Source organism: Sodiomyces alkalinus (assembly GCF_003711515.1).
Source record: "Sodiomyces alkalinus F11 unplaced genomic scaffold SODALscaffold_10, whole genome shotgun sequence".
Classification (NCBI taxonomy): domain Eukaryota; kingdom Fungi; phylum Ascomycota; class Sordariomycetes; order Glomerellales; family Plectosphaerellaceae; genus Sodiomyces; species Sodiomyces alkalinus.
Genome location: NW_021167088.1, coordinates 1,514,518 through 1,540,812, shown reverse-complemented (window position 1 = coordinate 1,540,812; position 26,295 = coordinate 1,514,518). Strand labels below are relative to the sequence as shown.

General features: G+C 56.6%; 11 protein-coding genes across 11 annotated transcripts; 7 read left to right on the top strand and 4 right to left on the bottom strand.

Moving 5' to 3' along the window:
- The first annotated feature begins 83 nt into the window (after positions 1 to 83).
- On the top strand, positions 84 to 1,470 carry SODALDRAFT_328498 (hypothetical protein). Its single transcript, XM_028610708.1, has one exon. It carries the CDS (start codon positions 206 to 208, stop codon positions 1,163 to 1,165), a length of 960 nt encoding a protein of 319 aa, XP_028463931.1. The 5' UTR covers positions 84 to 205; the 3' UTR covers positions 1,166 to 1,470.
- A 392-nt stretch (positions 1,471 to 1,862) lies between these two features.
- Positions 1,863 to 3,258, top strand: SODALDRAFT_337265 (hypothetical protein; the record flags this gene model as incomplete). Its single annotated transcript, XM_028612666.1, has 2 exons — positions 1,863 to 3,186; positions 3,242 to 3,258. 2 exons carry the CDS (start codon positions 1,863 to 1,865, stop codon positions 3,256 to 3,258), a joined length of 1,341 nt encoding a protein of 446 aa, XP_028463930.1.
- Positions 3,259 to 4,337: 1,079 nt separating this feature from the next.
- On the top strand, positions 4,338 to 5,310 carry SODALDRAFT_352936 (hypothetical protein). Its single transcript, XM_028613619.1, has 2 exons — positions 4,338 to 4,897; positions 5,025 to 5,310. The coding sequence occupies exons 1-2, from the start codon at positions 4,685 to 4,687 to the stop codon at positions 5,274 to 5,276; spliced, it is 465 nt and encodes a 154-aa protein (XP_028463929.1). The 5' UTR covers positions 4,338 to 4,684; the 3' UTR covers positions 5,277 to 5,310.
- Positions 5,311 to 5,379: 69 nt separating this feature from the next.
- SODALDRAFT_337264 (hypothetical protein) lies at positions 5,380 to 6,874 on the bottom strand (the record flags this gene model as incomplete). The annotated part of the gene is made up of 3 exons (XM_028612665.1): positions 5,380 to 5,640; positions 5,670 to 6,615; positions 6,762 to 6,874. The coding sequence occupies 3 exons, from the start codon at positions 6,872 to 6,874 to the stop codon at positions 5,380 to 5,382; spliced, it is 1,320 nt and encodes a 439-aa protein (XP_028463928.1).
- A 789-nt stretch (positions 6,875 to 7,663) lies between these two features.
- On the top strand, positions 7,664 to 9,414 carry SODALDRAFT_328495 (hypothetical protein). Its single transcript, XM_028610707.1, has 2 exons — positions 7,664 to 8,327; positions 8,430 to 9,414. Exons 1-2 carry the CDS (start codon positions 7,906 to 7,908, stop codon positions 9,136 to 9,138), a joined length of 1,131 nt encoding a protein of 376 aa, XP_028463927.1. The 5' UTR covers positions 7,664 to 7,905; the 3' UTR covers positions 9,139 to 9,414.
- Positions 9,415 to 10,521: 1,107 nt separating this feature from the next.
- SODALDRAFT_316433 (MFS general substrate transporter) lies at positions 10,522 to 13,478 on the bottom strand. The gene is made up of 6 exons (XM_028609315.1): positions 12,757 to 13,478; positions 12,213 to 12,602; positions 12,005 to 12,110; positions 11,564 to 11,882; positions 11,353 to 11,482; positions 10,522 to 11,264 (listed from the first exon to the last, which is right to left on the bottom strand). Exons 1-6 carry the CDS (start codon positions 13,165 to 13,167, stop codon positions 10,818 to 10,820), a joined length of 1,803 nt encoding a protein of 600 aa, XP_028463926.1. The 5' UTR covers positions 13,168 to 13,478; the 3' UTR covers positions 10,522 to 10,817.
- Positions 13,479 to 13,818: 340 nt separating this feature from the next.
- Positions 13,819 to 15,021, bottom strand: SODALDRAFT_58217 (hypothetical protein). Its single transcript, XM_028615504.1, has one exon. It carries the CDS (start codon positions 14,799 to 14,801, stop codon positions 14,055 to 14,057), a length of 747 nt encoding a protein of 248 aa, XP_028463925.1. The 5' UTR covers positions 14,802 to 15,021; the 3' UTR covers positions 13,819 to 14,054.
- A 255-nt stretch (positions 15,022 to 15,276) lies between these two features.
- Positions 15,277 to 16,704, top strand: SODALDRAFT_346198 (glycerate kinase; the record flags this gene model as incomplete). The annotated part of the gene is made up of 2 exons (XM_028613243.1): positions 15,277 to 16,486; positions 16,589 to 16,704. The coding sequence occupies 2 exons, from the start codon at positions 15,277 to 15,279 to the stop codon at positions 16,696 to 16,698; spliced, it is 1,320 nt and encodes a 439-aa protein (XP_028463924.1). The 3' UTR covers positions 16,699 to 16,704.
- A 408-nt stretch (positions 16,705 to 17,112) lies between these two features.
- SODALDRAFT_328492 (flagellar associated protein) lies at positions 17,113 to 19,996 on the top strand. The gene is made up of 2 exons (XM_028610706.1): positions 17,113 to 17,913; positions 18,046 to 19,996. Exons 1-2 carry the CDS (start codon positions 17,551 to 17,553, stop codon positions 19,711 to 19,713), a joined length of 2,031 nt encoding a protein of 676 aa, XP_028463923.1. The 5' UTR covers positions 17,113 to 17,550; the 3' UTR covers positions 19,714 to 19,996.
- On the bottom strand, positions 19,922 to 21,837 carry SODALDRAFT_362979 (hypothetical protein; the record flags this gene model as incomplete). The annotated part of the gene is made up of 9 exons (XM_028614517.1): positions 19,922 to 19,962; positions 20,035 to 20,086; positions 20,375 to 20,684; positions 20,761 to 20,968; positions 21,046 to 21,095; positions 21,216 to 21,309; positions 21,374 to 21,487; positions 21,580 to 21,667; positions 21,766 to 21,837. 9 exons carry the CDS (start codon positions 21,835 to 21,837, stop codon positions 19,922 to 19,924), a joined length of 1,029 nt encoding a protein of 342 aa, XP_028463922.1.
- A 1,046-nt stretch (positions 21,838 to 22,883) lies between these two features.
- SODALDRAFT_58142 (thermostable beta-glucosidase B) lies at positions 22,884 to 26,066 on the top strand. Its single transcript, XM_028615503.1, has 4 exons — positions 22,884 to 23,102; positions 23,228 to 23,299; positions 23,459 to 24,479; positions 24,632 to 26,066. Exons 1-4 carry the CDS (start codon positions 23,049 to 23,051, stop codon positions 26,014 to 26,016), a joined length of 2,532 nt encoding a protein of 843 aa, XP_028463921.1. The 5' UTR covers positions 22,884 to 23,048; the 3' UTR covers positions 26,017 to 26,066.
- Positions 26,067 to 26,295: the final 229 nt, after the last annotated feature.

Sequence of the window (26,295 nt, the reverse complement as noted above, 5' to 3'; positions counted from 1 at the left end):
TGACTACTATGACGGAAATATTTACGTGTATATTTAATTATTGTCATATATTCTATCACTAGGTATTACTATTCATCATCCACTTCTCGTCCACTGTGTCTCGGCCGCTGTCTTCCAGCATCAGTGATGCTCCCCCTGCCGTCCCCTGTTCCCCGCCAACGACGCCAACGACACTCGCGCTGATCCACTTTATTTGTCGATAGAGATGGCTTCCTGCCCTCCTTTTCAGGACTATCAGGTCGGCCAGGTTTTGACCTTAAGCGTTATTCCCAAGCACGGCAAAAACTGCGCAGCCTCGACAATCCGTGCACGAATTCGGAAGCTCCAGTATCCCCGTACGCTTTCACGCTGTATGATCGTGGACCTTCTGGGCGAAGATTATCCCGATCATCCGGTGTTTCTAAAGCTTTACGACAGTCGCTTCTCGGAGCAACTTCGGAGCGATAATGGAATCGACCCGTGGACGAGGGATGCGGAAAAAGAGTACATCGACGCTGTCGAGACAGGCGCAGCGCGCCAATTTATTCACAATCTCCGCACTATCCCCGATTTTGAGGAGGGCATAGAGACTTGGGACGACGGCCAGCTCGAAACGTATCTAACTAACGAAGTTCATAAACTCTTCGACGCGGAGACTACCGCGTACGATGCCCTTCGTGACATCCAGGGAAAGCTGGTTCCCCGTCTCATAGCACGCGTCCATCTCGCCCTCTCGCTCCCGAACGTCGTCTGTATGAGTCGCACCGACGCCGCCGAACTGCTCCATATTAAGGGAATCTTGCTTCAGTATGTCGACGGTTTTCCCCTATCGGAGGTGCAAGATCATGCGCCCCAATCCGAATGGCAAGGCATCGTCGATCAAGCCGTCGCCATCGTCCAGGCGGTCGGCGACCACGGCATCCTTAATACAGACGTTAGACCCGACAGCTTTATGGTCCAGCGTGACAGGAGCGGTTGTTACCGGGTGTTCATGATTGACTTTGGTATGACTCGCCTGCGAGGCTGGAACGAGTCGGACCGCGATTGGGGCAAAGCCAAGCTGTACAGGGACGAGGAGGGAGCGGTCGGATTCGTGATGAAGAAGCGGCTTGCCAGAGAAGGCTTTGAGCTCCGATATGAGTATGTGGACAGGTATAGGGAATGGGCTAGTGATGATGAGGAATGAGCGGATCTGTCCGCTCAGAATAGAGTGAACCATCGGACTCGAGGCCGAATGTCGAGGCTGCCAATCAACGACGAGTCGACGACGACTCTTCTTCGCTGGCCCTAGTGCACCTAATACGTAGTAATTCTAGTCAAGACATCATCTTTTTAATTTGTGCCATCTCGTCTTGTGATCGTTGCGAATCGTAGGGCAAGCTGGATCGAATAGCTAGCTCTCCAACTTTCGCCAGATAATCTCAGGCTACGATTAATGCAGTAGGACATAGGTGGCTGGCTCTCTCGTGCAAGGTATGAGATGGAAGGGTGTAAGTTGGAACCACGCTGTGAGCAGTCGGGTAGAGGGAAGACGTGGCTTCTATTCATTTACTTACCCCTACCTTATATTAGTAAGCACGGAGGCGGATTAAGTAGAGTACCGGATCTTACGGGTACCTAGCTACTGTAAGGTACCTTAAGCTGGGTTTTCTGTGAGTCCACGGTCGCGTTCCTCATGTTGCACTTGAAATCTCACCTGCCAGACCTTCTACTCATCTCCCCAACATCGTCCCAATGCACTAAAGCCGTCCGGCCCTCCGAGCAAGCGTCTTTCGACGGCCATGCGAATGGATGCTTCGCTCTAACCGATCCTCGACGAGTCCCCACGACACGATCCCCGTACCATAGTGCCCAGCACCGCATATCAAACATTGAAGCTGAAGATGCCTCCTCGCCAACGTGACCGCCCTTCCAACCTGGGACCCTTCCCCTTCCCGTCCTCCCCCGGGTCGTCAGCTCCCCGGCGAAGCGACATATCCATCGACCCCCTCGAGGCGACCCCTCCCTTCTTCGACGTCTCCTTCTCCCCACACCGCGCCTCGCCCCTGCACATCGGCAACGAACCCCTCACCACGCCGCGCCTCAACACCCTCGCCCAGCAATTCCGCAACCTCCTCGTCGGCGACGTCGTCCGCGGCGTCCAGGTCGGCCTCGAAGGCGGCAGCACCGACCCGTCCCTCGCACGCGCCGGGTCGCTCGAGTACGTGTCGATACGCTGGTTCGACGTCGCAGCCCTGCTGGCACGGGGTCGGGACGATGCAGCAGCAGCAGCAGCAGCAGCCCACGACGCGGACCGGACGGGCGACACCTCGTTCTCGGAGCTACGGTTCGTGGCGACGCGGAAGAAGGGACTGTGCATCGATATCGAGTACGAGAATATACTCTACGAAGCGCTGCTGCTGCCGACGTTGGACGAGGGCCACGATACACCGCGGGGGAGGCTAGACGGGCCGTTTGATGGGGTGCACCACCCGCTCCGAGCGCCCGGGTCGCTTGCGGTCGATGCGAGGGTCAAGTCGGAGGAGTTTTTGCGCTTGCCGCTCCTGCTCCTGCGGATGCCGGCGTCGCTCAAGACGTTCGTGACGGACTTTTTGGCCAGGACGTTTGATTGTCGCATTTCGCCGCTGCCGCTCGGCACACGGTCCATCGTGAGCGCTTGGGAGACGTGGATCTCCAACGCCGGGTTGCCGAGCAGCGGGCCGTTGGCGAAGGATGTCGCCCTGACGCTGGGATTCTACGTGCCGGGACTACGAGAGAGAGGGGCGGCCGAAGCAAACGGGGAGGATGCCGATTCTTCTGCCACGGCCACGACACGGTTGGGAATTAGGTCGCTGGATATCATCATCCCGGCTGCCGACTTGGCGCGGTTTCTCCGAGAAGGCCAGACTGCGTCTGTCGGGCATCGGAGGGCGGGGGAGGGGCAGGACAACTATTGGAAAGACGACGCGCGGAAACGAAGGAAACTCGCTGGCGGGAGCAGCGAAGAGGGTTGGGAATGGCTGGGTGCCGCATCGGGTGACAGGGGCGGCGACGTGGGAAGCAAGAATCCTTTCACCGAGGCGCTGGCACGATACCTGGACCAGCACCTCGCCCTTGATCTATTTCACCCCGGTGTCCAGATCGCCAAGATCGCCTGCGCCGGGTTCGCGCTGTCGGAGACCCGCATCAAGATTTTCTCGCACGCCTTGGGCAAGGGGAGCGAGCCCGGTGCGCCTGTGGCCGTCCAGCAGTTGGTGTCTGATTTGGTTGGGTGGGCCGTCAGGTGAGGTCATGGTTTGACGATGTGACGATGTGACGATGCGGCGATGCGACGATGCGACGATGCGTCCGCTTAATGACTTGAGAAAGAAAACCATGATACCCTTTGCATTGACGATTAGACCACTGAACTCTTCTCATTACGTCGATTTCCCGATATACCTATGTATTGTTTCGTCCTGTCGTGGCGGTCGTACCGCTGATCATATCCCTTATGGTCCTTCCTCTGTCACATTCTCATCACCAACCTCTCTCCCTTTTTTTCCCCCTCTTCCCGCCTCAATTCTGTTGCAGAAAGTCAATGGCCAACGGCGCAAAGACAAAAGTAGGGAATGTCCGGTCCAACGTGTCTGCCCTCTTGCGGCACTGGCACCACCCATCACACGGTGGATTTATACCGAGTAGTGCTGACAAGAGGCTTCAGTCTCCCTGGACGACTTTCTACGCATAAGCACATGCACGATCAAGAAGTTGTATGACGTTATCCTTTGCCCTTTTGGGATGGGGCTCTGACAGAAGCCAAGCCCTTCGGCTTCTCGGCGTTTCCACCCCGGCCACTAACAGTCTTCAAGGGCAAGACGATGAATAATAACTGCATTGCCCACCGTGACTTGGAGATCCTTGGCCATTCGTTCATCGATTTATAAAGTCGAAAACTGGTCATCTGCAGTGTCGTGGCTGTCTCAACCTTCTGTCTTCCTCCAGAAGTGCCCTCGATCATCCTGTCTTGCTCTTACACAGTCTTCATCTTCCCATCAAAACTGCGCATCACTCTCCTACTGCAAAAACTGAACCGCTTTACCCAACGGTGCAACATCGTGTTAGTATTATTAAGATCACGACAAACACAGTTGAGCGCTTCACTTATCGAAAGAATGGCCGACGTCAACCCACCCCCCGATGCTCAGTCACCTCAAGATGGCTTCTATGCCCTCCAGAACATGCAATCCGACCAATACCGCCGTCATGTCATTGCGACCGTGGCCCTCATAGCCATCGCAGCCATCCTCATCCTAGGCTTTTCCGGCCTCGCATGGGCCACCCTCCTTCGTCGCTCTGATCCCGCTCGCAAGGCCGTCTCCTGGATCAAGGCGTCTTTTGCCCTCCTCACATTGTGCGTTTTGTTTCTTCTTTCTTTCTTCTTGTCTCCCAAGATCCTTGCCATACAACTAAAACGGGCTGACCATTCGAAAGGGCCATTCTGTGCGCACTGACGACCTATTCCATCACCCTCGCTTTCCTCGAAACAGACAACTTCACAGACGACGCCACCCCGCGTGACCTCAACCGCGCGGCCGCCCACGTCGAACTCCTCTGGGAACTCTTCGACCACTGGGCCCGGGCCGCCATCCTCGTCGGCCTCGTCAACCTCGCCGCCGGCATCCACCGTGTCTCCCGCAACGGCTCGGCTTTGTGGCACCGGCCCGTCCGCTGGCTCACCACCTTCATGGCATTTGTCATCTTTGCCGTCTCGGCTGCTTACTATGGCTATTCCGTCAACTTGATCGTTTGGCTCCAGGGGCTCGGCGGGACGGGGGCGGGGGATTTCCAGACGCAGGACCAGCTGGCTACGGCGACGAGCATTATTATTTGGATCACATCGCTTGGTGTCGGTGCCGTGTCGATTTTTTCGTGGATGTTTTCGACTGGATACCGTTCGGTGGGTGATGTGCCTCCTTTTTCTGTTTCCTCTCTCCTTTTTTTTTTTTTTTTTTTTTGCCCTTCTTTCGTCGTAAGGGGCTCAATCTTCTCAACTGCACATGCTAACATCTGTTTTCTTCTTACAGCTCTCCTCTCTCTTGGTTTTTGCCAACTTCCTGAACCTCATCGGCACTACGTGGAACATGGTCTTCCACATCCGCTACAGGCTCCAGGGCCACACGCCTCCTTTGTACGTCGGTATTCTGCACGCCATTCTGGCCATGTGGACTTTTGTCGCGGTCCTCGTCCTCGCCTGGTGGATTCTTGTCCGTAAGGCTGGAGGTATCTGGTCAACCGGCCGGTACGGGAGGAAGGACGTAGAGGCGCGCCGTTACTAGCTGTGCCAACCATACCCATGTTATAAGCCGTGTTTTTCTGCTATTATGTGTAAATCTGTATCATTACTCTCGTGTATATATTAGTTTTTTCGATGCAGCTGTCTTATGAGACTTGCAGACTTTCGTTCCATGGCCGCCAAAACTGGTTGCCCCAGTTAGGCATACACTTGATCTTCCCAGGTGGCTCGGGGATCCAGTCGATGAGGACCCTATCCTCCGCCTGCCCGCGAACCGCGTCCGAGGTATACCCCTTCAGCCGCTTAATCTTCTCCGCCTTCCCATCCGAGTACTCCAAATTCACCGCCGGCACAACAGCGATCTTCCCATACCCCCTAGCCCACAAGTCCTTACAAAACATCTGCGGCTCGCCCTGCGCGCACTCCCCCTCCCGACCCCCCCCCGGAACCGAAGACCGTCTTCCGCCATCAGCGGCGCAGCACCAAACGCCACCGCGCCGTTCCAGCAAGAAAAGACCTGGAAGGGGAGCCGGGCGTCATACCTCGCCTTCGTTTCGGGGGCATCCCAGAACAGGTTCCAGGCCGCGTTCCAGTAGCCGTCGGGCGGGATCGCGAAGAAGGAGTCCCCGTTCATGCCGCGCGCCAGCCAGACGTCGTAGAAGGTCGGGTCGGGGCCGACGTAGGTCCAGTCCATGGCGCAGGTCATGTCGGCGCCGAGGGCGCGGCGCGCGAGGGCGAGTTCGAGGAGGTCTTCGGCGCAGGCGGCTACGTCGTTGATGAAGAGGACCGTCGTGGCTGCGGAGGTGCGGTTTTTGGTTTCGTCGTTGAACAGGGGGTGTAAGGCGAGGTTGCGCAGCTGGGCTAGTTTGCGGATTCGGTCGCCCTTTGCGGGGTTGATGTCTGAGGATTCGTAAAAGTAGGAGAAGCCCAGTTGTTCCAGGAAGGGGCTTAGGGCTTGGAGGACGTCGGCTGTGCCGTCCGGCGAGTTGCCCTCGACTATTGACAGGGCACAGCGTTCCGGTCCCAAGAATCGGATCGCTTCGACGATGCTGCCTAGGAGGCGAGGGAGGAGTGGTAAGCAGTTGCGCAGATCAAGCGCAAAGTAGTAATCAATATGCCCCGACTCCGAGGCCGAGGCGTCGCCCATGTCTTTTAATACATCGTATCGGCTAGCGTTCAACGCGGGACACTCGAGGCGAGGCAGTTCGGTCGAAGAGGGGTCGAGTATAGCGGAGATATAGGGCTGGATGCGCTTGGCTGGGAGGACAGTTCCTTGATCAACGACCACCATGTCAGTTTTGTTGTCGTTCCGATATGGGGGGTAGGGAAGAGATACTAACCGTTCGCAATGGTTACATGTATGGATTGCGGATGTGCGGTTGCTGAGGGTTGTGGGCTGTCACGGCTCTGGGTAGGCTCTGAAGCGTTGGCACCGCCAGCAGTGCTCAATGTAGACACTGGTCCCGTCGCCGACACGATAGTCTCTGATGGGACCTCTGCATCTTCCACCGTGGTTTCATCCAGGAACGGTATGTGCAGTTTGGGGAGCCGAGTAAGATGATCGTGGCCGAGATAGAGACTTGTGGCCACCAGCAAGATGCACACCGTCGGCACTAACAGTAACAATAACTTGCGGTGCATAGTGACGGAAACGAGTCCATCACAAGTGCCGCATCGTCTCGCGGCAGGCTCCTGGGGGTGAAGATGAAGACGCAACAGCGCTGGAACCACGAATAGACGCGAAGATGGTCATGGTCATGGGTAGAGGGAGTGAAGGGAGAGGTTGAATCAGAGTCTTATCAAGACGCGAGCGAAGAGGCCACTGGACGACAGGGGGGGCAGGGATATGGAAATTAGCGCCAAGAGCAGCAGTGGGGCAGCGGCAAGAACGCCGGGATCTGCGGAAGCTAAAAATATGAATGGCCCGTTCCGGAGCCACGTGCCCCGCCCGGGTCCGCACCCGATAGAGCCGGTATCCTTAGTGCTCCGCCGTAGTTTTTAATGGAATTTGGTTATTTTCACGTCGTAATTATGATCCTACTCAGGGAACTTTCTATTTTTATTTTACTTGTTTGTTCATTGCTTTTCCAATCTTTTGAAAAAGTCTACTAATAGGTAATAATTACGGAATAGCAACAATGGTGTTAGTACTAAGCGGCATGGGAAATAAGCGCCAGGCTACGCTCTCAGATGTCACCAATTTACCGGCAGTCTGGATCTGCTACCAAATCGGCCAATCTCGTTTCTTTAGCAGTCGCCTTGAGCCTGTTACTCCTGTCTCTTACTCCACACAGCGGTCCATTTTGTCTCTTTTCTCTTTTCTCTTACCACAAACGACCAACTGACAACACTTCGGTAGTATTTCAAGCCCAATCAGACCCCTAACTTCATGTTTAATCAATATGCCTGGCCATGTTGTCCATCCGGGAAGCAGGCCAAGAACGAGGAGAAGAAGAGGAAAGAAGTCTAGGAAGAAGTCCGCCGTGGGTTGAGACGATATAACCATGACTGACTGATATACGGAGCAGAGAGCCGGCGTTTCTGTTCTGAATCTTCAAACTGTTCTCTCTGTTCTCTGGCCAACATATTAGAGCGTGGTAGTGCCACGAAGTTCAACCTTCAGCCCTTTGCTCCCTTTCTGCTGGTCAGAGGAACGATGAATAGCAGTAGCCATGGGTTCTACGGACATACTTCTTCTATTTTGGATGATATTGCTTCTCAACATTGACCCATGCTCCTGTGGCTTTATCCCACGGCCTTTCGTCTCCGTTCTTACATCACGATTTCAACTCGGCTCTGCACACACTGGACTGAATCATACCAATTTCAACGACACCCAGCCTCAAATAAGGGAACGTGCTATTACCACCGAGCTTTCGACCTGCGGCTACTTGAACGGAAACCCAGATCTCATAAGGACCGCCGACCCTGGCTATAACTGCCGCATCGACACGCGAAATGGACTCTGGGGCTTCTGTCCCACCTCCGTCATTTCCGCTGCAGACTGCGGGCTAGCCGGCAGTTGTGTGGACAGTCACCGTTGCTCCGGGGGCTGCGGTGCCACAGATCGAGCAGATTTAACTACTTTTACCTGGTCCGTATCTCCACCGTGGCCTGTGTTTCCGATGATTGTCTTGAATGTCGTCTTGAACATCGCTTTGCTTTTCCTTCGCTGACAGTGAGACACCTACGACAGTCGCGACAACTTCTGCTCGACAGCGCTTCTTACATTCGGCATCGATCAGACCTACGCCTACATCGCCTGCGATGCGAAGTTCGGGACCGACTATTATCATATCACGCCGGTCGCTCAAGCTGTGACTACTACCTCAACTCCTGAACCTGTTACGACCTCCACTTCGGAACCTGAACCTGGGAGCGGGAGGTCTTCTCAGGAGCCCTCGAGCCAACCACCAAGAAACTCGTCCCCGAGACGTTTGTCCTCAGTGGGGGGCGCTTCCACATACAGTCACTCAGAGGCCACAACACAAAGCAGTCAGCAGGTGGTGTCGAATCGAAGCCCAACATCGGCAGAGAGCGCACATGATACAAATACAGAAGCAGAGGTCCCGGGAAACTCAGGAGAGGATCCTTCAGAAGATTCATCGCCGTCGCCAATCCAGCTAGGGGCTATAATTGGCGGGGCCATCGGGGGACTGGCTCTAATTTGTGCCACCACCATTGCTGTTATCTATTTGCTACGGAGGAACCATTCTTCTCGGTCTGATACCCAGCCGGAAGTGGAACAGACTCCAACCTACACTGAAGACTTCCCCTCGGGCGGCTCCAATATGCAGGTATATAAAACTTTAGGGCCTCAGGAGCTGGATGATAGGGAACCGCAAGAACTTCCTGGGGACTACCGCAACCATGGTTCAAGATATGTGGCTGAGCTAGAGTCTTGATTGCGTTATAATGTATGAGGACACGATCGATTCTCCCCGACGTCTGCATCGTTTTGTGATCAACTGCAGTCTGCAGCCACCTGTACTCCCGTCACACTATATCAGCCACTAGAAGACCTCGTCACCTGGGGACCAGAGGGCTTGATGTCAGTTTTTTGGGTGCATGTAACAGTTGATCAAGCAACACCCGATAGCTTTTCCACCTCGACTTGCTCGCCACCGTGGCTAAATAGTCTTACTAGGTATCTAGATAGCTTGACTGTACCATCTTCCGTGTCTACTTGATATTACACTTATCAAGATGATTCCCGTTCTACGAACCCCTTTCTTGAACCCCTCCAGTCTCCACCAACAGCTTCATGTTCATATGGCAAGGCTGGGCAGGACAGGTATTCGCCATCATCAAGCTGTTTCGAGGTCTTGACAATCCGGGCGAGATATATTGAGAGATCTTGGACTTGGTGATAGCAGAAGATCTCCGACTGCAATATGCCAATAACCGTGCCGGTCAAAGCAACAAGAAAACGGTTTCTGAGTTGCACACATTATATTAACGATACGTAAACGAAGATCAAACCAATTGTGTAGCGAATACCCTGTCATGTCCCGTTCTCGGGGCCGCTGAGCATTTGGGCATTTTGAGCATCGGCCCAACCGTGAGCATCAATCTCGGCGCTGAAGCTTCGCAGGCCAGGGGCGGCGTGACGGTATCGTACGGTGGAGTTGCCATGGACCATGGTTGGGGGCCAGGGCGTTCCTGGGTGCGGCCGTTAGAGTTGAGATGAGTGCTGTTGGTACGTCCGATCCTCCTCGTTCTAATGTCCAGTCGTGTTCAGGGGAACTGGCTTGCTGACACCACGGTTGACGACAGAGACTGGTTCTGCCGCAGAACTGTCCGCGTAGTTTTCCTTCCCTCTCGGCAAATCTCAAGGCTATTCACTGTACGTCAGGCCCACCTCTCTCATGTGTCACCGCCATCCCGGTCCTTGAACTGATCTTGACCCGAACTTGTGGTGAGTCTCAGAATGCATGTGCCCTGCAGGGTGGTCTTAGTCTAGGGACCTCCGTCATAGCCAGTCTGAAGAGGAAAATCCTCGGGAACTTTGATAACCTCTTCAGTCTGACATTCTTCGTACGTCCAATATTCCAGTCGATTTGGATGGCAGTTTGACTGACAGTTCGCAAGACACTATCCTGGCTAATATTGCTGGCTGTTGTGAGGGCTTTGGGGACCCGTGTCTCCTGGCTCCCAACTCCACGTTCGTATAAGAACTAGCATGTGGCATCAAGCGTCCAAACTGGGAGATGCCATAATGAGGTTGTCATAGAGTGGCAATGTTGGACAATGTCAAGGCGGGAACTGATCTTCTCGTCATGTGAACTCCCATAGTAGACGGCAGTTTCGCCATGCTTGTAAGAATGCTAGTGTATGACTATATAAGTATGCTCATCTATGTTGATATGACCCGAAAGTAAAGGAATTGCATATAAAACACTGCATATACTTATCGTATCATAACCGCGTGTCATCATGTCATCAAGCCGTAAATCGGACGCTAAACGTCAAGGGCCGTCATGTCCATCATGCATGATGCATCTATATCATGACAAAGTATTGCCGCACAACTGGCGAGTCATTCTCATCATCTCACGCCGTCGTGTGGGTAGACCGGGACGCATCATCCCGAGCAATACGGGCTCTGACTCCTCAGCCAAGCCCCGTATTTCCACATCACAGTCGGGATAACCAGCCCCAGCACACACGCAATGCCAGCGAGAAGTCCGTTCCCCGCCGCGACGCCCAGGGTGCGGTACAACTGGGGAGCGAAAAGCGGGAAGCCGAACCCGGCCATTGTGCGTACAAAGGCCGCCGCCCCCGTCGCGCTGGCGGCGTAGCGTTCGTACGTGTCGATCGTGTAGGTCTGGATGCACTGGAACGAGAGGATGAGACCTCCGGCGAAGATGGCCGCCCCTATGTTGGGAACAATCCAATGCGTCTTGAAGTGGGCTGATAGTCCGTATAGTAGGAGGCCGGCGGGGGCGATGACGGCCGTTGGGAACATTAGGGGGATGCGGAACTCGGGGCGGCCTGGGTGGTTGTGTTTTGCTTGGAGGGTCGTGTACACCTACAGGAATCAGCGGGAGCACGTGATAGATGGGAGGACGAGAGGGATGAGAGGAAGAGTTTGCTGCTCCGTAGAGTCCAGTCCATACCTTGTCGATCACGGGCCCTGCCACTTGAAGCCCAGTCACGAAGCCGACTCCAAGGGAGATGTAATTCAAACTTGCCGGTCCCGGCTCCTGATGGTAAATATCCATCCACACCGTCGGGAAGGAAGCAAGTCTACATCACCATAAGCTACATGTACCATTCCTGCTTTGATACGGATGGGCCAGGGACATGGAAACAGCACAGGCAACTTACACGAGGTACATTAGCCCATAGAGGTAAGCCCGATACCCAGCAGTCACCTGCAAGACAGGCTGGGTGCCCAGCATGATAAAAGGCCGAACGAGGTTCTTCCTAAGCGTCTGCCCAAACGTGCGATCCGGCCGCTCGTATTCCGTATGCAGCATCTTGTTGCCCGTCACCTTCCTCAGCTTGCGGGCCTTGAGGTAGAGGATCTTTGGGGCGTAGGTCTCGGGCAGGAAGAGAAAGGCGAGGACCTGGACGAGAGCGTCGGCAATGGAGACTGTCCAGAAGATCCAGCGCCAGTCGAGGTATTGGGTGAGATAGCCAGCCGCTGCGGGAAGAGTTGACGTGTTAGTCTCAGTTGGGATCAATGTCTATGAGTGCTTGTGGCCGATGTAGCGGGAGAACTGCCGGAGATGATGGCTTGAAATGGGCGAGAAAAAATGAACATACCGATGGGCCCAATGGCAGGACCCAGGAAGGGCGCAAGACTGTAGATTGCCGTCGCCATGCCACGTTCTTCCGCTCGCCAGCAATCGCTGAGGACACCGCCACCCAGCTATGCTCCGTTGTCAGTATTCAGTACATAACCTCTGTGCCACAACCCGATCGTCCAGTCGGTATCGGCACTGAACTCAGGGGCTGTCCAGTATATACGTACAGCTTGCGGCGCACTCCCTCCCAAGCCGCTCAAAAAGCGAAAAGCAAGCATCTGCTCCTTGGAGGCGGAAAAGCCGCAGACGGTGTTGAAGAGCAAGAACACCATGTTGGCCGACTGCAACACAACGATGCGCCCGTACATCTCGGACAGCGGGGCGAGGACGAAGGGCCCCACGGCGTAGGCGAGGAGGAAGATGGACATGAGGAGGTACGTCTCGATGTCCTTTTCGATTTGGAACTGGGCCTGCAGGGTTGGGAGGGCGGGCGCCAGCATGGTGGAGGCGACGGGGGAGATGAAGGTGAAGCAGGACACGAGGACGGTGGCGGTCCATCTTCGGTATTTGGGCCAGTTCTTGGGGTTGGCTGGGTCGTTGGGACCGTCCCAGGTTACCTGTGATGAGCGTCAGGAATCAGAAGTAGGTCGAGCGAGAATGATTACGGTCATGACGGCGGGCGTTGGAGGTAAAGGGGAAAGAAAGGAAAAGAAAAGAAGAAAAAAAAAGGGGAGGGGGGGGGGGGGGAAAGGGGCGAGACAGACAACTTACAAGATCGGGATCGTCCGAGGTGTCGTCTTGCAAACCCACATTTTCATGGCCAGCTTTGCTCTCCTGCATCATAGGTTGTCCGGCCTCTTCCGGCACGGAAGCAGGGAGAAGCATGGTATTGTCGTTGGGATACGAACAAGTCGTCGGCTGCGGAACCGAGGAATAGCCCCCAGTTCCCTCGAGGTCCTGGTAGCCCGCCTGTTCGGCGCCGCCGCCGCTTAACCATGGATACTTATACAGAGACCTCTCGTACTCGCTGAGGGAGGCCACGCCTGGACTCCACGGTCTCCACAACGTAGAGTGGGATCTTGCGAGAGTCCGATGAAGGGATGGTTCCCGGCCGGGCACAGGGACCGGCAGCACCGGCTTTCGGGAGATGGATGTCGACGTCGGTTGTCGGGTGAGAGACATGGCGACGGTGAAGGCGGAGGGTGAGCAGTGAGTCTAAAGCGAGTGACGCGAAAAAATAACAACAAGAACAGTAGAAACGAGTGAGAATAACGATTGTAAAGGACACGCGGGGGGTGGTCCGAAGAGGGACGAAAGCGAGGGGATGCTGTCAAAGACAACGAGGGTATTGTGCGTTCCAAAGTTTGGTCGACATGCCATAGTCGAACCCAATTGTTCAGAACTTCAGATGCCCGGCCCTATTATATGATAGCACGGCAAGGAGATGAATCAGTCCCAAGGACCAAGGGTTCACAGACAGCCCACAGTGCCGGGGCTCAGAGATGGAGAGAGATATGGAGTCCATCGAATGGAATCGTGGACCCCAGAAAGAAGAAGAATGTGTTGAGTGGTGAGTGTGAGTGGTGAGTCGTGACACTGGTGACTGGTGAGTGGTTGCTTGGCCCACCGCCCGCACGTTGACCCGAGATCGAGGCTATGTTATGTTGATAAACACTCTGTCCACTCTGTCCATATTTAGTCATGGCAGTGTAGACGCCGTCATCCAACCTTGCACACATGCAGGGTCATGACTTACACAGTAGCTCACCCCGGCATGTTGTTCACCTTTCCCCCGCCATCGCCGTTTCAACATTTTTTCGAGATTAAAGAAGACAAGAGAAACAAATGTATTACTTCTTTAGGTAAAATGATCCCGGTATGGTGACAAAACTAGCGGCATCTTGGCAGGACATGCCCCGTCGTCCGTCTCTGCGGTGTCCGTCGTGGCTGTGTACACATGCAAGTAACGTGTTTGATGCAGCTCATCCAAGACCCATTGGTCTACCGAGGAAAGGAAATCCAGATTATCCAAATCGGGGTGCAGAAGAATCGTGTTTCAGAGTTCAAACTTATAAATAACTCTTCGCGCTATTGGGGCCCGTCGCCGTAGGGCTAAGAGGGCTTAAGAAGTTAAGCCTCTCTTGGCAGATATTGGACCCTCCTCGATTCTTCTGTGCTGACCGTGCATCGTAGGGCACGATGGTTGCTATCTTGTAAGAATGACGCCAACATCTCCACGGACGCGGTGAAGGATATGTCGATGTCGTTTTCTCTTCGTGTTCAACTTGCCCGTTACATCTTTGGGGTGCATGGCGACTTGGACTAGTGGCAGGCAACCTATCACACCACCATGGCGATTCTGACAGTGGCGCCGGTCGGTGCCTTCTCTTCTCCAGCCGTTGGACGGTAGCCAGGCGCCAGGTACCCATGGTGGCACCCTTTGATGTCACCGGTTTTGGTGTATTAGCTCGGGGTACAGCCTCAAGGAAGTAAGGACTCAGGACCCCGAGATCAAGGCACAAGGAAGGTGGGCACACGACCAAGTCGCTAGCTGCCATGTTCATGCCTGTCCTATTGAGGAACTTGGACGATGAAGCCCGAACCTCGCCTCGTTGAGGATCCATCCGATCCCCATATGGCCCATATCGTGTCTGGTTTCTCCTCTCGGCGTTGGGGTCTTCACCGCTCATGGAAACGGAGGCCCATAGGGGGCAGACGTGTTCCTGGAGCAACAGACAGACGGAAAAGAAAGCAAGTCGTCTCCAGTGAGTCCAGTCTGGCGCACGGGTGGGTAGTTGAAGGCGGCACCTCATCATCTAAGCCTCCCATACCATTCAGGAGAAGCAGAATTAGCCTGCCATGAAGATGACGTGGTAACTAAACGAAGTATGGTTCCAAGTCGGAACATGAAGACACCAGTCATCAGTACTTGTCGCCGTTGACATGTATATAAAGTTGTCGTTAGCCCATCGAGGATAACCTGAGGATAGAACAGTCCATGACCATCGTTATTCCGCTCGCTCTGCACGTCTTAGCAAAAACTCAACGTTCGTTTTCAAAACGCACCTTCGTTTTCCTTACACACTCGCTTCCTTCTCCTCACTCTCGTTTTTATTTTATTTTTTTTATCCGCATTTTCGCCACTCTTCCATCTCATCACAGTTGAGATTAAGGAAGCCCCTGAACCCCCAGCCCCTGAAACCCCACTTACACCAAAACTACTACTACGTCAACAGCGACACCACCGCAAAAGCCATGAAGACGAAGACAAACACCGCATATCTGCCCCCTATGAAGGTGTTGGTCTGTCCATCCGGCTTCAAGGGGAGCCTCCCACCGCATACGGCCGCCGACTGCATAGAGAGCGGGATCCTCTCCGTCATGCCCGACGCCTCTGTTCGGAAGGTCCCCCTGGTGGACGGCGGCGAAGGGTTCACCACAGCCCTCGTCGCCGCCACGCGCGGGACGCTCTACCCCGTCCTCGTCACAGGCCCCGTAGGCGTCCCCGTCGAGTCCTTCTTCGGCATCTTGGGGGGCGACGACAGCAGCAGCACCGGCAGCAGCAGCAGCACCGGCAAGCCCAAGCCCGAGCCCAAGCCCAAAGGCAGGACGGCGGTCATCGAAATGGCAGCCGCAGCCGGGCTGAGCCTGGTTCCGCAACACCTCCGCAACCCAGGCCTCACGACGACGTACGGCGTGGGCCAGCTCATCCTCGCGGCCCTGGATGCGGGGGCCGAGCGCATCGTGGTGGGGTGCGGCGACTCGGGTACCTGTGACGGCGGGGCGGGCATGCTCCAGGCACTGGGGGCGCGCCTGCTGGACCGGGACGGCCGGGCGCTCCCCTTGGCAGGGGGCGGCGAGGCGCTGCGCCGGCTCGCGACGATCGACCTCGGCGGCGTGGACCCGCGCGTCGGGAAGGCGGCCATCGAGGTGGCGGTGAACTGGAGCAACGTGCTCTGCGGGCGCCAGGGGGTGGCCCGGGTGTTTGGCGCGCAAAAGGGGTCCACGGCCGAGCAGACGGAACGACTGGCTGCGGCTATGGAGGTCCTAGGAAACGTAGCTGGACGACTCTTGGGCGAGGAGAATATCGGACAGGCGGCTGGCGGTGGGGCGTCCGGGGGGCTGGGGACGGGGCTCCGACTGGTCGGGGCGGTTTTGCGCCCTCGGTACGAGGTGGTGGCGGAGTATGTGGATTTCGAAACGCTCTTCGACGATTGCGACCTGGTGATCACGGCGGAGGGGGGCATCGACGACCAGACGCCGCGGGGCAAGATTCCGGCGGAAATCGGGAGACGGGCCAAGAGGTTTGGGCTGCCGGTGGTGGCTATCGCGGGGACCATCGGGCCTGGTGCGCGCGTCAACTACGAGGTGGGCATCGATGCGTACACGTGCATCCTGCAGCGGCCCAGCACGTTGGAGGAGGCCGTTGTGGATGCCGAGAGGCTGACTCGGGAGAGTGCCGAGTGCGTTATGAGGATGATCATCGTAGGACGGATGTTAGGTTCCCGGGGGCAGATCAAGACGGAGACGGCTGATCAGGCACTGGTAGCATATTAGACCGGGCGTTAGATGTATACCTATGTAGATAGCTACTGTTAGCTAGCATGGGACTTACGACCCTGCATCCTCAGCATGTCTACCTATGAACTAAAGAAATGCCATTTTGAGTTTGAGTTTGACGTGGTTCAGATCGCCGTCTATGTGCGGAGGTGAAGGTCCGGTCCGTGAGAGCAACGGCCTGTAAAGGCCAAGACGCTTGAAAAGCCTCAGCGGGGCCACCTCTTATGAATACGAGGAGAATCAAGATAGTTGGCAAAAGACGATTGGATGTTGCGAAGAAGAAATGCCATGTCGTGATTTAGGTGATGGTCCTGAATCCTGATTGAAGTTTCAAAGGACGACATTGAGGAAGAAAGATGCAAAGGTACGTACCGTGGCTGATGTCGGATGTTTGTATTTCCGTACAGTCCCCGCTATCGGCTATCGGTATTAGCATGCACGGTCCACAGTCAGGTACCAGCTCTGCACCGCCACCGCCACACCCCACTTAGTCAGGAGCCGCCACCACTCAACGCTCAACACTCACCACCAAGTCCCAAGCCCCTCAGTCTCCCGCATCAACTTCAACACCATCACCGGATTCCCGACATCACACCTCGACCTATAACCGACCTCCCACTTTTCCCGACGTCCTCGTCGACCTAGTTGTCCCTTGCAGCTGAAACGGAGAAGAAAACGACTAGATTCATGCTAGATTAGCGCAAGCCTCTTACTTGGAGTCTTAGACTGCTCAACGACTCGACGACTTGACCGTCAACCTGCAGCATTCCCGCCTACCTATTGTTTGATTTGCTTCTATTTTCGGCTCTCTCTCTTTCTCTCTCTCTCTCTCTCTCTTTCCGCAACTTCAACGTGGACCGTCAACTTCCCATCGCCACATGTATTCTCATCTCGATCTCACACCTTTTCACTGCCAAGGATCCTAGAGCCGGTCCCTCGCCCCCGTTCGTCCTCCTCTTGGGCCCTCATCCAACCTCCTCGCCTTACCATCCCCCCGCCGCCAACATGCCCAGATCAGCACCGCCCCCGGATCATCCCACCGTCGCATTCAGCTCGGGCCGCACCTCCCTAGATGGAATTGCCTTTGCCGCCCCATCCGATACCGTCTCTGCCCCCGACCTCCGCATCCTTCACTTCAACGACGTCTACCACATCGACCCCTCCAGTGCCGAACCCGTGGGCGGCATTGCCCGCTTCACCACCGCCTTGAACCAGTATCGAGAAGCCCAACGGTACCGAGGACATCCCGATCTGCTCACCTTTTTCTCCGGCGATGCCTTCAATCCGAGTCTCGAGAGTGCCATCACGAAGGGTGAGCACATGGTGCCGGTTCTGAATTCCTTTGGGACTGACTGTGCCTGCGTTGGGGTATGTCTCTCAGTGTATCCCTCCAGTGTCACGTCGCACTCTCCCCTTCCAAAGAAAAGAAGAAGAAAAAGGGGGAAAAAGGGAAAAACCTACCACACACCGTATTCATCACTCATTGACCTCGTCTACCAGAACCACGACCTAGACTTCGGCGTCAAGCAGTTCGAGCACCTGAGCGCAAAATGCCGCTTTCCCTGGCTGCTCGCCAACGTCCTTGACCCGGCCTTGGGAGAAGACGTGCCCCTTGGCCACGCCAAACACACCCACATGATCACCGCCTCCAACGGGCTCAAGATCGGCCTCATCGGCCTCGGCGAGCGCGAATGGCTCGGCACCATCAACTCCCTGCCGCCGAACCTCATCTACCTCTCCGCCACCGCCACCGCCCGACGTCTCGCCCCTCTCCTCCGCGACCAGGGCGCCGACATGATCATCTGCATCACCCACATGCGCGAGCCCAACGACTTCAAGCTCGCCCGCAACACCACAGGGCTCGTCGACCTCATCCTGGGCGGCCACGACCACTACTACGCCCACGCCCTCGTCGACGGCGTCCACGTGCTCCGGTCAGGCGCCGACTTCAAGCAGCTCAGCTACATCGAAGCCCGGCGCAAACCAGGCCACCCCAACCCCACCGGCTGGGGGTCCTGGGACTTCGACATCCTGCGCCGAGACATCTACTCCTCCATCCGACCCGACCCGGCCGCCACGCGCCTCGCCAAGCGCCTAACCAGCAAACTTCACCACAAGCTGCGCCGTCCCGTCGGGTGGACCGCCACCCCGCTCGACGCCCGCTTCACCACCGTGCGCGCGCGGGAATCCAGCGCCGGCAACTTCGTCTGCGACGTCATGCGCCTCTACCACGACGCCGAGGCCGCCATCATGGCCTCCGGCACCATCCGCGGCGACCAGGTCTACCCGCCGGGCGTGCTCCGCCTGCGGGACATCACGCTCTGCTTCCCCTTCGAAGACCCCGTCGTGCTGCTGCGCGTTCCCGGCGCCGCCCTCCGCGCCGCCCTCGAGAACGGCGTGTCGACCTACCCGGCGCGCGAGGGCCGCTTCCCGCAGGTCTCGGGCATCGAGTTCGCCTTCGACCCGGCCCGCCCGCCCGGGGACCGCGTCACCTACGCCCGCGTCGCGGGGCAGCCGCTCGACCCGGCGAGGAAGTACGTCGTTGCCACGCGGGGGTACATGGCGCGCGGGAAGGACGGGTACGAGTCCCTCCTGGTCGCGTCCGGGGGCGGCGTCGTGGAGGAGTTGGTGGACGAGGAGCACGGCATCCTCATCTCCGCCATGCTGAGGCAGTATTTCATGGGGTTGCGCACCGTGGGCCAGTGGAAGAACCTGAGTGACCACTGGATCCGCATCGCGAGCGCCGCTGTGACGTCCAGCGAACCCGTCAGGCTGACGCCTTCGCCCCGTCCAGGCGAGGGGGATGATGTAACCGCGGCGACGACCCGGAAAGGCGCGGTCGAAGCGGAAGGGCCGAGCCCGACGCAATCGCTGTGGAAGGACTGGATTGTGAAACGCCGGGGTTTCGGCGTCCGTCCACCCGACGGAGACGAGGATGTCGAGAGTGACCTGGACGAAATCAACGGGGATGACAGGGACGGTGGGGATGATGTGGCCGCCATCGACCTTGAATTGCTTCTTATGCGCAAGTTCTTTCATCGCTGGGCTGCCAAGGTTGGCGTCCGCGCCCAGACCGGGGATCCTCTTCACGGGTGTGACTACTCGGTCGACTGGACCCGGGTGATTGCTCCTGTCGTCGAGGGGCGCATCAAGATTGTCGGGGCGTAGGGGACATCTCATGACTGATGGACGGTTAGAGAAAGTATATTACCTCGTATTTCCCAGGGCTGGGCCTATCAATCGGGCCCCATCAGGCCCTATCGGGCCCTATCGGGCCCTATCCTCTGGCTGATCCATGGATTACCGTTTTCATGTTGATATTCTGCTGGTAACTATCTGCAGACTCATGGCTACTTCGATCCATGTATTTTATCCTTTAGATTTTCTCTCCGTGCATCTGCGTTTCCGAGACCCAGTCTGAAAAGATATCAAGCCCGCACAGGCCATAAGAGCCATACTATATATGTCCTTCTGCTATGCATGATGCACCTGAAATCGCCTCGACGGCGTCGATGGGACTTGACGGGTCGTTCGGTCTCACCTCGGTGATCAGAGAGCAGCTACAGCCTACGGATAGGTACACCGAATGCGTTCTTATCCAACAAGGCATCCTATCTATAGTCTATATGTATAGGATTCTGCGGGGCAATGGGTAATAATGGAGGAGGGCGGGTGGGGGATAGGGGGTTGGCCAACCCATGACAGTACAGCTATTCCGCCGCGGGGTTATTCATTCAGACTGACGACCGGGGAACAGGAACAGGAAAACATGAACTGACCCCTACACGTACTACTAACTACATTGTACGGTAGGTACTAACACGAATACGGTATGACAAGGGGTAAACGGCAAAAATGCGGGGATTCGACTCGAGTTGTCGGGACCGGGGCCGCGCCTCCCGACGGGCGTATTAATTTGGAGCTCGCTCTCGCCTTGGTCCTTGGAACTTGGAACCACTTCACACATGTCGTGCATGTCGTGGGGATTCGTCCTGTCCAATGCCCGAAACGCCACCTGCGTCTTTTCAGGGCCCTTCCAAGTTGATCTGTACACGGACTCGCAGCCGACTTCGGCGCCTTGCTCCCATGAAAGGATTCTGTCTCTGAAACCAGTTCTTGGGGTCTCGGATTTCTGACAGCTGGGGCAGGCATATGTGTGCTTTTCGTGGTTTCTTCTCCGGGGGATGTGTGATTTGTGGTCTTGATCGCGGGCACGGCGGGGGTTGTTCGTATGGCTGACAAGGACAACGACGACCGGACAGGACAATCCATGATGATCCTGCCGTCCAGTCTACCGCCATCACTTCGTTCTCCAACAGCCCGACCGATGGGGCATGCCACGTTTCGACCGCGCCGTTAAAGCAAAGACTCCCCGGCTTTTGCGAGCGTCGAGAAAGCTGGTCATTCTTTATTACAGGGTCGGCTGCCGATTGTGGCGGGGCGGAATTTGGAAACGGCCGCTAAGCTGGCGGGATGGTGCAAGCCGTTGCTTCGAAGGACATATTTTGAGAATGGAGTTCGAGGAGATAGATGCTGGGGGACTGTGAGCCCTGGACTGGCCAAACCCATGGGTATTCTTCGGAGGTCAGGTCAGTTACAGAGCGGGAAAGGAAAGACCATGCTGGCGTGAGGAAAGGAGGGCGACGGCCTGTTCGTAAGAAAGTCAGGACTCAGGACCGGGGACGATGGGATGCTGAAGATTCCATTGAAAGATCTGAAGAGACGCGAATCGGTCGCCTTGGTGGCTGACCACTAGCCCCAAAACTGGGAATGTATGTCAAGGCTGCTTTCTCGGGAAAAAGACCATCTCTTCGTGGTCCCAAGAGACCATCTCTTCGTCTTCCCGAGCTGACGTGGTTCTGTGGCTTGCATGAGATGCAGGCGAAGGCGAGAAATATGGTTAAATCATGCAGGGGCATCCAGTGAGCACACAGCGAGTGGCCTGTAGGCAGGGGATTTGCCCTTTTGTGTTGGGAGAATAGAGATGCCAAGAGAGTAATGGTTTGGAGAACGTGTAAAGTAATACGAAAAGACAGAAGAAATGAAGGAGGACGGAGAAATGAAGACGGAGGTGAGCAAGGAAGGCCAAAAAGGTGATGATGGGCGCTGTCGCGCTGTCGCGCTGTACACGTAGTGTAATTACGTAGTGTAATTACAGCCCACTATAGGTATTCGTACAATTACCTAATAAGGTACCTTACCTAAAGAAAGGTAAGGTACAGTGCAGTGCAGTGCCTTGGTTGGAGGCGCGGGGATGTCGGCCCGAGAGGGAGGGGAAAACACCGGCGTCATGCCGGTTAAGGCTCGTAGTTTTTCCGTAGCTTTGTCGCCTAAATCTCGGTCCGGGGGAGACATTTAGGGTAGGTACCACCGTTAGGTACCGCCGTTAGGTACCTTAGTCCGTACATCGTCATAGCGGGGAACTTTGCCAAGTCACCCACCGAAGCCCACCGGACAAAGGAGCCAACATCGCTGAACTCCCTGAAGATTACCTACCTAGGTAGCGATTCGATTCAGCAGGTACGCCAAAGTGCAGGTGCAAGGGTGAAATAAGGGTTCTGTACCCTGTATCGTACCCTGTACCGTACCCCTCCCCTCCCCCACTAAGATATCCTACCCCACCTTACCCCACCACCCTCGCACCTGCTGCAACCTCTCCACTCACCTCCCTGCACCTTCCCTGCACCTTCCCTCCATCATCCTGCCTTTTTACCTGTTCCTGACTGGACCTTATTCTCTCATCCATCTCGACCTAACCTACTTTTCCACTTACCAAGACAAGACAAAACATCCATACAACGTAAACCTCCCATGGGCCATGATCTCCGGCCTCGAATTATGTTGCTCTAACTCAATCTGTCACGGTTCATCCGACATACTCCCGGTTGGTCCGACTTCCGCGCCGCAACTTCCGACATGGACGATTCTCCGCTGGGTTACTGGGCGTTGGCGTCGAGCAAATCCCGTCTCGGACCTTGGACCTTGGACCTTGGGCATTGGTCGTGCCACGCCAGCCACGGTCTATCAGAGATTCAGAGCTATACACCCTTTGCTCTTCCTATCCGTCCTTCTCACCCCAGTGACCCCACCTCCACTTCATCTCCCGCCCCGGCACATCAATCCCGTATCCATGATTTACAGTTACTCACTCGTCCTCCTCGCGTCGCGGTAGAACGGGATGGAGGGGGAGGGGGAGAGGGGGGAGGAACGAACCTCCTATGGGGACGAGGGGACCAAGCAGGATGGCAACTCCGGGACAAAACCTTTTAAGGACATGGACAGTCCCCATCTCTTGGGTCGTCTTCGCTTAATATATCCTTCTCCCCTCCTCTCTCTTCCTCTCCCCTCAGTCACCTTTATCGTCCATCTCCCTGATACCATCCCCCCTTTAACCAGGCTCCCATTCTCCCATTCTCCCGTCCTCCCTCCGTCCTTCCACCAGTACATCTGCCGCGTGTTATTGGAATTCGGAAACTATCATCTCCAACCCGCGGCAAGCGAGAATGGCTCCCGTCGACGTGAACGAGATCCTCTCCAAGCTGACGCTGGAAGAGAAGGTTCGTACTCCCCAGTCATCGTCACCCACTACCTGTTGAGGAGACAGAGCTCAGTTGAGCTTCTAAGAATGAAATCGCCGCAAGCATACCGAGAGGCTAACAGGACGGTGCACTCCAATTTCTAGATCTCAATCCTCGCCGGTGCCAACTTCTGGGAGACTGTGGGAATCCCCGAAAAAGGCGTTCCGGTCCTTAAGGTGCGCCGAACCACCCCGACTGTCCCGACCCTGATCCGATATCAATGTCCCTCCCAATATTTCTATTCTGTCTTTTTTTTTTTTTTTTTTTTTTTTTTTTTTTTTTTTTTTTTTTTTTTTCAATGTTGCCAACTGACATCCCAATGCCCGACCGACTAGACTTCAGACGGCCCCAATGGAGCTCGTGGAGGAACCATGGAAGGCGGTGCCACCTCCGCGTGCTTCCCCGCCGCCTGCAGCGTAGCATCCACCTTCGACGTCGACCTCGCCCAGCGCATCGGCACCGCCCTCGGCAAGGAGACCCTCACCAAGGGAGCCCGCTGCCTGCTGGCCCCGACCATGTGCATCCACCGCCACCCGCTCGGCGGCCGCAACTTCGAGAGCTTCTCCGAGGACCCCTTCCTCTCCGGGAAGCTCGCCGCCCGCAACGTCATCGGCGTGCAGTCCACCGGCGTCTCCGCCACCATCAAGCACTACGCCGCCAACGAGCAAGAGACCCAGCGCCTCACCGTCGACGAGGAGATCAGCGAGCGCGCCCTGCGCGAAATCTACCTCAAGCCCTTCGAGATCTCCATCAAGGAGGCCAACCCGGGCGCCGTCATGACCGCCTACAACATGGTCAACGGCATCCACGCCGACTCCCACCCCTTCCTCCTCCAGAAGGTCCTCCGCGGCGACTGGGGCTGGGACGGCCTCGTCATGAGCGACTGGGGCGGTGTGAATTCTACGGCCGAAGCCCTCAACGCCGGCCTCGACCTCGAGATGCCCGGCCCCGCCCGCTGGCGCAAGATCCCCGACGTGCTCGCCGCCGTCAGCGCCGGCAAGGTGACCGAGCAGACCATCAACGAGCGGGCCCTCCGCATGCTGCGCTTCCTCGAGCGGGAGAAGTGCTTCGAGGACCCGACCATCCCCGCCGAGCAGTCCATCGATAAGCCCGAGGACCGCGCCCTCATCCGCGAGGCCGGCGCCAGGGGCATCGTGCTGCTCAAGAACGAGGGGGGCATCTTACCCCTGACCAGGGAGAAGGCCAGAGGCAAGAAGGTCGCTCTCTTGGGATATGCCAAGCAGGCTCTCATCCATGGTGGTGGCAGTGCTTCCGTCAGTTCTCATTACAGGGTTACCCCTTGGGATGGTCTGCGCGCCGCCCTGGGTGACGATGTCGAGCTCACTTATGCTAAGGGTGAGTGAGGCCTTTTCCTTTTTTTTTTTTCTTTTTTTTCTTTTTTTTTTCTTTCTGCTTGCTCTCTCCTCTCTCCTCCCTGTTTTGGCTCTCTTTTCTTCTTCCTATTCTTTCCCCTTTCTGCCCCGCCTGCTTACGAATACCTTCTATAGGCGCTCATACCTTCCGTCGGTTGCCGCTCTTGTCCGAAAACGTCGTCGGCTTGGATGGTACGCCCGGCTTCACCTACAATGTCTACTCCCCCGGCCATTCCACCCCGATCGAGACAAAGCAAGGTCACCCAAATTCGGAACTGTCCGTCTTCGAGACGTTCGACCTCGGAAGTGCCGCGCCGGGGGCCGGCGGCGAGCGCGAGTTTGAGCTTATCGGTCACTTCACGTCGCCCGTGACGTCCACCTACTACTTCAACCTGTCCGGCCTGGGTCCGTCGAAATTCGCCGTCGACGACAAGGTCATCTACGAACAACCGGCCAACTGCTCCGACTTCATGGGATACATGCTCGGCGGCGTACCCGTGCCGCGCCTCGAGGTGCCGATGGAGGCCGGCAAGCGGTACAAGGTCCAGGTGTTCACCAACATGCCCCGGCCGGTCGCGGGCGTCGACCTGGGCATCTTCGACGGCCGTTTCAGCGTCCGGCTGGGCGGCATGGCGGCGGTCGAGTACCACAGGGACATCCTGGCCGAGGCGGTTGAGGTGGCCAAGGGGGCCGACTACGCCATCGTCTTCACCGGCCACGACCCGGACTGGGAGACCGAGGGCCAGGACCAGTCGGGCTTCCACCTCCCGCGCGAAGGAAGCCAGGACAACCTGGTGGCGGCCGTGGCGGCCGAGAACCCCAACACCGTGGTCGTCAACTCCACCGGCGTCGCCGTGGCTATGCCCTGGTTGGGCCAGGTCAAGGGTCTCCTCCAGACCTGGTTCCCGGGCCAGGAGGCCGGAAACTCCATCGCCGACGTCCTGACGGGCGCCCGCACCCCGGAGGGCCACCTGACCTGCACGTTCCCCAAACGGCTCGAGGATACCCCCGCCTACGGCAACTTCCCGGGCGAGTACGTCGACGGGCAGCTCAAGGTCAAGTACGCCGAGGGCGTCTTCGTGGGGTACCGCCACTTCGACCGCCTCCCCGCCGACAAGGTCAACTTCCCCTTCGGGTTCGGCCTGTCATACACGACGTTCGACTACGCCGACCTGGACGTCAAAGAGGTGTCGGCGGACGAATACGCCGTCAGCGTGCGGGTCAGCAACACGGGCGGCGTCAAGGGCGCGGTCGCTGTGCAGGTGTACGTCGGCCACGCGAACCCGGCGCCGGAGAACCCGGTCAAGGTGCTGGCGGGGTTCAAGAAGGTGGCGCTCGAGGCGGGCGAGAGCCAGACGGTGCTGATTCCCGTGGGGGCGCGGGACTTTGCGTTCTGGAGCGAGGGGGGGCAGCGGTGGGTCGTTGCGGGCGGCGAGTACAAGTTTAGCGTGGGGAAGAGCGCTGGCGACTTGGTGCTTTCGGCGGCGGTGCAGGTCGGAGAGAAGACGTATGCTCCTTGAGTCTTTGTGGCAAGACGTTTGCCTGGCGGAGGAGGGGGCGAAGCACTGAAGCAGGTTCCTAACAAAGAACAGTTATGATGATTATGATAGGTCAACGACTCAACGTGGTCTCGGAAGAGGAGGCCGAACGAATATGATGTTTTTTGACGATATTTTGGAATAGAGCGGCCAACTGGCCATACCCGAGGACGTGGTCTCTCGGCTCGAATGAAGGGATACCGCGAATAGAACGCATACATGATACAGGTCCTTCCGACTCGTCGATGACTGTGACATGGT

Excerpts from the sequence above, each read along its gene's own strand:
- SODALDRAFT_58142 (XM_028615503.1), top strand. The coding sequence starts at position 23,049 with ATGGCTCCCGTCGACGTGAACGAGATCCTCTCCAAGCTGACGCTGGAA. Across the intron at positions 23,103-23,227 it reads AGCTGACGCTGGAAGAGAAG|ATCTCAATCCTCGCCGGTGC; the intron begins GTTCGTACTCCC and ends TCCAATTTCTAG. Across the intron at positions 24,480-24,631 it reads CGAGCTCACTTATGCTAAGG|GCGCTCATACCTTCCGTCGG; the intron begins GTGAGTGAGGCC and ends TACCTTCTATAG.
- SODALDRAFT_328498 (XM_028610708.1), top strand. The coding sequence starts at position 206 with ATGGCTTCCTGCCCTCCTTTTCAGGACTATCAGGTCGGCCAGGTTTTG.
- SODALDRAFT_328492 (XM_028610706.1), top strand. The coding sequence starts at position 17,551 with ATGCCCAGATCAGCACCGCCCCCGGATCATCCCACCGTCGCATTCAGC. Across the intron at positions 17,914-18,045 it reads CTGACTGTGCCTGCGTTGGG|AACCACGACCTAGACTTCGG; the intron begins GTATGTCTCTCA and ends CTCGTCTACCAG.
- SODALDRAFT_58217 (XM_028615504.1), bottom strand. The coding sequence starts at position 14,801 with ATGATGAGGTGCCGCCTTCAACTACCCACCCGTGCGCCAGACTGGACT.
- SODALDRAFT_352936 (XM_028613619.1), top strand. The coding sequence starts at position 4,685 with ATGGCATTTGTCATCTTTGCCGTCTCGGCTGCTTACTATGGCTATTCC. Across the intron at positions 4,898-5,024 it reads TTTCGACTGGATACCGTTCG|CTCTCCTCTCTCTTGGTTTT; the intron begins GTGGGTGATGTG and ends TTCTTCTTACAG.
- SODALDRAFT_328495 (XM_028610707.1), top strand. The coding sequence starts at position 7,906 with ATGGGTTCTACGGACATACTTCTTCTATTTTGGATGATATTGCTTCTC. Across the intron at positions 8,328-8,429 it reads GATTTAACTACTTTTACCTG|TCGCGACAACTTCTGCTCGA; the intron begins GTCCGTATCTCC and ends CACCTACGACAG.
- SODALDRAFT_316433 (XM_028609315.1), bottom strand. The coding sequence starts at position 13,167 with ATGTCTCTCACCCGACAACCGACGTCGACATCCATCTCCCGAAAGCCG. Across the intron at positions 12,111-12,212 it reads GAGGGAGTGCGCCGCAAGCT|CTGGGTGGCGGTGTCCTCAG; the intron begins GTACGTATATAC and ends AACGGAGCATAG. Across the intron at positions 11,483-11,563 it reads TATGGGCTAATGTACCTCGT|ACTTGCTTCCTTCCCGACGG; the intron begins GTAAGTTGCCTG and ends ATGGTGATGTAG.